The sequence below is a fragment of the Eurypyga helias genome, unplaced genomic scaffold, assembly GCF_000690775.1.
Source record: "Eurypyga helias isolate BGI_N326 unplaced genomic scaffold, ASM69077v1 scaffold6078, whole genome shotgun sequence".
Lineage (NCBI taxonomy): Eukaryota > Metazoa > Chordata > Aves > Eurypygiformes > Eurypygidae > Eurypyga > Eurypyga helias.
Window position 1 is genome coordinate 24,240 of NW_010264905.1, and position 7,430 is coordinate 31,669.

A 7,430-nucleotide genomic window follows, 5' to 3' on the forward strand; every position below is an offset into this window, starting at 1 on the left:
ACCTTTCCAGCCTTCCGTATCTCGAGGAAAAGCTGGAAATACAAACTTGTCAAAAACTGCTTGGCTTGAAATGACGATTTTATAGCCAGTCTGACTTGGGGCCTGGCTTGCTAATTTGAGCTTTCATTTGGGTTTGCCAATATTAGTTGCAGTATTTTCCTAAGTGGCACTGTTTCTTTCCTATGGTTCTCTTGTTGAAAGCAAACCTGATCTTCCGTATCTCGAGGAAAAGCTGGAAATACAAACTTGTCAAAAACTGCTTGGCTTGAAATGACGATTTTATAGCCAGTCTGACTTGGGGCCTGGCTTGCTAATTTGAGCTTTCATTTGGGTTTGCCAATATTAGTTGCAGTATTTTCCTAAGTGGCACTGTTTCTTTCCTATGGTTCTCTTGTTGAAAGCAAACCTGATGCTTTACAGCCAAATCTGGCTTTTAGTTCTCCCAGCTTAAGAAACAGAATGGGATGGTTATTTTAAAACATGAAAAGTCTCTCTTCTCTTTAGGCAGAAAGCATGAGGGGAACCCATAATCCTAAAATTTTGATGTTATTCGAGGAAAACTCTTTCCTTTCCCAAGGAAAAAAAAAAAGAAAAAAAGTAATCTTTCAGATTAGAAACAATGAAGGAAATAGGAGATCTGGGGCTGCAGAGGGCTTCTCAGCCTGGCAGTGTTGCTGTATGGAGGTGTGGTGGCACTAAACTGTCCCTTAGCATTGTAGCACACTCCTCATGCTCCTTGGCTAAGACCTGGCATTCAGGTCAGCCTGACCCACCAGGTGTGTCTGCCCATGTTTCTTCCCTACCTGCCTTTCTCTGCCTTTCTGTGTAAAACCAGGGCTTCCGCGCTTGGCACCTGCTGTGTGAGCACCTACCTCGGTAGGAGAACCACTCCATCCAGTGCTTGAAGTCCCGGAGGTTGCAGTCGCATTCCCAGGGGTTATCCCCAACCTGGAGTTGCTGCAGGCTGGTTAGCGGTTCGAAGGTCACCCTGTCCAGGCTCTGCAGGCGATTGGATCTGAGCGAGAGGGAGCGGAGAGCAGGCAGGTCATCAAAGATGCCCGAGGGTATCTGGGCCAGGCCGTTGATGGAGAGATCCAGCTGGCGCAGCAGGGCCGTGTGTTGTAGCAGATCCTTGTCCAAGGCCCGGATGCTGTTGTTCCTCAGCTGGAGCTCCGTGAGGTTCCCCAGGTCACTGAAGATGTTCTGAGGGAGCTGGTCCAAGAAGTTGTTGGATAGATCCAGCCTTTGTAGGGCAGAGAGGTTGGAAAACACTGCTCCCGGCAGGATGCTGAGTTTGTTGTTGAGAAAGAGGAAGGTCCTGGTGTTTGTGGGGATGTCTGAGGGGATGGAAGAGAGGCCCAAGCCACTGCAGTCCACTTCCAGGTTGCCACTGTTGCATTTGCAGGAGGAAGGGCAAGCAAAGAAGGACTCTGCAGCACATATGGACAGCCAACAGCCAAGCACTGGTAGGTGAAAAGCAGGGGAGAGAGAGTGCATGTATTAGAGCATTGCTTTCCCATCCTCACCCATCACCACCTGGAGCAAGCTTCGGCTATGACACGGCCCTCACAGCGGGACTTTCCGCCGCAGTGCCCGGCAGTGTAATGAGCTTCCTCACAGGTACAGCCCTTTACTGCAGGCCTGCACTCTGGCAGCACAACTTTCCTCTTTGCCATTTTTCATGAGCAAGCAAGTACATATCCTTCCAGTTTCACAGGGAAGTTAGAACAGTGCATCCCAGAGGACTTTGCTGCCAGATAGTAGAGCACTGGAACCTGTCAGAGGAGAACGGAGCAGAGAGTGGTGGGAAGTGTCACCTCTGATAAAGGACAGCTCTTTCTAAACAGAGAGGAGGGACTGGTATATATTTAAGAAGCTCTTTTTTTTTCCAGAAATAGACATGTTAATGAAAAGCTTTTAAGAAAAATGAAAACAAAACAACCTACATCCCAGCTGTGATCCTGCAGTTTGACTCCTAATCTTTGTGATAGATTCCGGTCTAAGTCTCAGGTCTAAGTTAGCCACTAAATTGGGTATCATTTTCTTTCCATATCCACAGTATGTTGTGTGGGCCTTGTGGCATGAACTAGATTACATTACAAACGGATAGCCAAAAAAGCTGTTGGAAATAACAAGGAGACCCAAAAACACTGGACACTTGGTACTTGCTGTTGCTCTCAACATAGTTTCTGAATCCCAAAGCAATAGCCTCACAATTATCTCCCCTAACCAAAATTGTTCATGGCAATGGAGATCAGGAAAAATTTACAGGTTGGTACTTGAAGAAAGGGGTGTTAGGAAAAGGGTTAGCACACCCCCCTTTCTCCTCCAGTGAGCTCAGACAACCCACAAAATGGCATTTGTTAGAGCTGTTGGGGATCACCATTCCAGACGTGAGTCTGGGTCCTGTGAGTGGCACCAGGGCACTAGTTACCAACCTTCCCCAGGAGCCAGTGGCTTCTAAAACTCTCACTTCTGCGACACAGAAGCATCAGCAACAGGAAAGCAAGCTTTGTGCCTCCTGTCATTAGAGGAGTGGGAGTTATGTTGAAGCAGACTATGTAAAACATTTGCATCCTTCATCTGAATTCCTTTTGTAGAACTGAGATAAGTTTCTTCAATGTAGGAAGAAAATTTAGCTCCTAAAAAAGGCTCAACTTTTTTTTAAGGTGACACGTTTGAGCATTTGACTCAAACTGAGGGAGGTTTGTCTGTACATCAAGCCCTGTCCTCTCCCCTTCTCACTTTCCTGCCAGAGCAAGCAGTCAACTGGGGCTGGTGGGTCCTTTTAGGGGTGAATGGTAGCTAAAGTGGATGCATTTGTTGTCTTCTCGCTCTTTCTTGGACTAGGAAATTAGATGCTTCGGTCCTGCTTTTTTCCGAAGAACCAACAAGTGGGTGTTGTGTTTCTTAATCCCAACGAAATTGTGAAAGGACTGCCACAGGAGAGGGAGCCAGTGGAAATCCATGCTCTGGAGAAGCTCTGCCTGGAACAGCTCTGCTGTCAGCCATCCACTCTCCCCTCATGCCACCCTCTCCAGAGTTTAGTCTGACCCATAGCCCATTTTTTCTTATCGACTTGGCTTCTGTCAGCGATGCTGCCTTCATACTCAAACCCCATCGTCCTACAAAGGGCCTTTTTGTGTTCCCAGCAATCCTTGTGAGAATTGGCAGATGTGTGGACTGGTAGCCTGAGGAGAACTGCACTGTTGGGATCCTAAGCTATATGGCTTCATTAAGGACCAAGGGATAAGTGTTCAGATAGAGTGTCTGCTTTTTTTTTTTTTTAATCCATCTTTCACAATTCCGTCAAGAACTGTCTTCTGTCCTACAGTTCAGTTCTCAGGTCTACATCAGGCAGGCTATGCCAGTCTGTGTGCTCTTTTAATGATAATTATGGATCCTTATGGTGAAATACAGGAGAGATCTTTACCCTGAGCACCTCTGTGCTTTCTTGTCATGCAAAAGTTGGGGTCAGTAGCAGAGACTGCCACAAAAGCAGATCATAGCCTGTAGACTGGCAGTGCAAGTACTATCTGACTGGCTGATATTAAATTCCATTCAGAACACATCGTGCTCTTGTTGTAGGGATAGAATTAAAAGAAGGGGAGATAGAGCGGTGAAGGGAGAGAGTTACTCAAGTGACCCCATCTTTCCCTGGGTGCTTAACAAACGTACAGTATTAATAATAGATTGTCAGCTGTGATGATAACACTTAGCTGCTTTGTACTCTGAGAAAAGGCAAGAGCAGACCATGTGTAATGCTATACAGGTGGCATTCTGTCAGGGCTTATCCCTCAAAATGTCTACCCGCCACTGGTCCCAACTGGGTGGTTGTGGGGTTCCACCAGTATGTATGCTGGCAGTGGCTGGTAGGAGCTGGATTTATGCCAAGTTTCTGCAGCTGTGTAGGATGTGCCAAAAATGCCTTCTTGTTACCCATACTTTGTGCTCTTGGAAATATTTTACTGATATCATAGAGAGGAGAAGGTCTGATTTCATTTTCAGTCCCTGCAAGACATGCATCCACTAGGATGTGAGCTGAGGCCAAGGAATTCATCGCACTGGTTAGGATGCAACTATATGGGGAAGAGAGGCAGACAAGCAATAGACAGAACTGGAAACAGTCTCCCATCCCTACAGAAGGATGAGTAGTATGTGTTTCTGTGTTAGAGGGAGATGAAGTTACTTTGTGGGGTGTTTGGTGACTCTAGTAGGTGCTAGAAAGCTGATCCAGGTATATCAGATTAAGGCAAGACTCAGTAGCACTCGTTATAAATAATTTATACAGCAGTCTGGTCTGTGAGGATGGATTACAAAGATGCCTGTTTTCTGGAGAAGGAAATAATTCCCTCAACTCCTTACAGTGACAGCCCTGAATTTGATCGGGGGACAAGAACAAGGGAAACCACAGACCTGCTCGGCACCTGGGCATGCAGTAGCGATGGACACTTTCCAAGTGCTCCTTTTCCTCTGCTGTGCTCCCCAGATGCTTCTCTGAAGTGCAGGTACATTCCCTGAAACCCCACGTTGCCCTAGCAGTCCCTGCTCTACACTCAGGAATACTGTAGCAGATGCCCTGGCCCACTGGGGAGATGCACAGGCTGAACTCTTACAATTTAATTGAAAAGGTTCTTCTTTATTTACTCCTTGATTTTCACGACATGTGGCAGTGCCCAGTAGGAGAGTTCTGCATTCGCATCCTGCTTTCCCCTCTAAAGTCTGTCATGACTTCTGCTGCAAAGAGCTGGGAGCCTTGCTCAGCAGCCTGTGTGTAAACCCCTACCACAGAGAGGAGTCTGCAGCTTACAGGATGCTGCGCTGAGAAACGGTCGGGGTCACTCTTTGTGCGGTGGTATCTGTCTCGCTGTTTCTCACCTGCCAGGCCCACTGGAATTCAGAAGCAATCATCACTCTCTGTCCCACTTTAAGCCCATCATCAGCCTTAGAGTCTCCCTCCCAGCTAGCCTGGCCTCTAAAGGAATCAGGAATTAGATCAAACATCTCCATTCTTAGCTGTCCCTCTCCCCTGTTCTTAACCCTGATGTGACCTATTTTCTTCCCACTCCCTTGACAAAAACAGGATCACCGTACTTAGTCCCTGAGTAGGCATTACTTACGGCAAGCCTCTTGCCACCGCATGAGGAACCTGCTCCTCCACTGGTGGCCAGCAGTTGTGGGCAGCATTGTTGTCTTCTCCAGCGTGTCTTCACATCCACCAGCCAGCCTGGCCCACAGCCCCGGAGGGAGGAGGAATGGCCTTGTGGCCTGCCTGCCAGGTCCTGGATGGGGAGAGCAGGGCAGAGCAGGTCAGACTCCATTCCCTGGGCACAGGACATGGGGCTGGGCTCAGTGTCTCCTCTCGCTTCTCCAACTAGAGTTTTGCCTTTGAGGCACCAGCTCCGGTTTGGAGGAGAGATGGAGGATGTTTCAGGAGGCACAGCATGACGAAGGCGCAACATTAATTCGCTTTGAACCTCTCAGTGCAGAAATAAGGCCTGAATCACCTAAGCGCCGAAGAGACAAGCCCGTGCTTGAATAGCCTGCCACGGTAGCTACATTGGCCTCACGCTCACGGTTAACCTGCTGGATTGCTGAGGTGACTGTGCCAGGGGAGCTGACTCCGGCTCATTCCCTCTCACCTCCATGCAGGCTGGAACCACCTGTGCATCCTCTCCTGACACACAGCTCCGGCTCACCGACCTGTGCATCCTCCCCCAGACACACGGCTCTGGCTCACCAACCTGTGCATCTTCTCCTGACACATGGCTCTGGCTCACCAACCTGTGCATCCTCCCCCTGACATACAGCTCTGGCTCACTGAGGTCTGGGTACCAGCGGCTGCCAAGCTGCTTCTCCCCGCCCCGTGTTCCCTACCCGGTGCTGCCTTTCTGTTTTAAGGTAAAACCGATGTGGTGGCTGGAGTGGGGCTGAGCAGAGCACAGCCTCAGCTTGGGGATTTCACACTGCAGCAACTGCAGGAGCTGAAAAGCGAGAGAGCCCAGGAGGAGAAGGGAGGACCTCAGGCTGGGGAGACTGAGTGGGAGTGTTGAAAAGAGAGGAATTACATCTTAATTAGAAGAAGGAAAAATGCTCATTCTAATTAGAAACCCAAAGACCATAAACTCTCCCCTGACAATAAGTGACTGACAACAGGTTCCAACTTCCCTCCCACTTCCCTTTTGGATACAGGCAAGCAGGAAAAAGGGAAATACCATGGACCCTCCTGTCCCCCTGCATGCTCTCTGATGTGGCACCCACAGTCACAGCAGCAGTTAGATGGACACATTTCAACCAGGGTACAGAAATGAACCATCCTCCATCCCCTCTGTGGGGCTCTGACAGCATCCACAGCCCTTATTTTAGCTGGGCGCTGCACTCCCACCGGGACGCTCTCCCGACACGCGTGCCAAGCTGCTTCCCCTCCCCCAGGTTGCCCTGACTGATTTATTTTATATGGGAATGTAAATCACCAGGAAATATTTAAATTAGCATCTCGAAAAGATGAGCAGGTTCAGTGCCTGAACTAGTACATCTTGCAAGGCTGTTTAGATCGTTTACCCAAATGCCAACGCACCAAATAGACGAATGCCTCCCACGGCACCGAAACCGATCCAACCTTCACCTGCCACAGCCCCCCACTCCCCAAACCGAGCTGGAGCCCTTTCCCTGCGGTCCCTGCTGAAGGAGAAGCTGCAACAAATAGCTGTGCCCATTCAGTGCTGGCTGAGGAGGAGACTTTCAGCCTCCCCCATTGCCATGTCTGAATGCCACCCCTAAAGCCTCTGTCCCCGGCTGTTGGCATCGACAAGGAGGATGAAAAGCCGCAAGCACTTACCTGGAGGGGCTCTGCCCGCAGCCACTTCCACCCGACTCCCCGGGCACTGCCCAATTCCAGCCTCTTCCTTCCCTCTCCTCCTTGACTTTCACTCCCCGGCAGCAGGCTTTCCGTGTGCTCTATTTAACTCCCTACAGCACAGGAATAACGGCAGAGTTAAGCTGACAGCCACAGAACCTTATCTGCTCGCTGGATAGCGGGAGTCGATCAGCTCCAAATCCCACTGCCGAACAATCGCATCCTCACTCCCAGCATCGGGGGCTGCCTGCCGTGCTCTGGCTTTCCCTCTTCCCCACCTTCACTCCATCTAACTTTGTCAGGGTTATAGATAGCTCTGTTCCTTGCGCTCTTGCCTTTTGGCTCTGTTTTGTAACACCCCATCTGTATCAGCTGGCTCGGCTCCAAGCAGGGGGGCTAAGCACTTAAAAAAAAAAACCACCACCAAAAACCCAGCTTCCTTAGGTGCTTCGTGACACGGCTTCCCTCTGTGCCCCCCCCTTAGGCCCCCCCTCAGGGGGTGTCCCCCACCCCGCTCAATGCCATTCAGCCACACCATCCCCAGGCACCAGCCAGGGGCTGAGAGCAGAGCTGG

The 7,430-nt window shown here is 49.8% G+C and overlaps 1 protein-coding gene across 1 annotated transcript in view; it reads right to left on the bottom strand.

Moving 5' to 3' along the window:
* The window catches only part of LRTM2 (leucine-rich repeats and transmembrane domains 2), an 8,696-nt gene extending 1,835 nt beyond the window's left edge, over nucleotides 1-6,861 (bottom strand). Inside the window, exons 1-3 of the mRNA XM_010156528.1 lie at nucleotides 6,839-6,861; nucleotides 5,121-5,282; nucleotides 873-1,463 (exon numbers count right to left, since the gene is read on the bottom strand). Coding sequence (XP_010154830.1) covers nucleotides 873-1,463; nucleotides 5,121-5,187 — 658 coding nt within the window. The 5' untranslated portion in view covers nucleotides 5,188-5,282; nucleotides 6,839-6,861. The remainder of the gene's footprint in view (nucleotides 1-872; nucleotides 1,464-5,120; nucleotides 5,283-6,838) is intronic.
* Nucleotides 6,862-7,430: the final 569 nt, after the last annotated feature.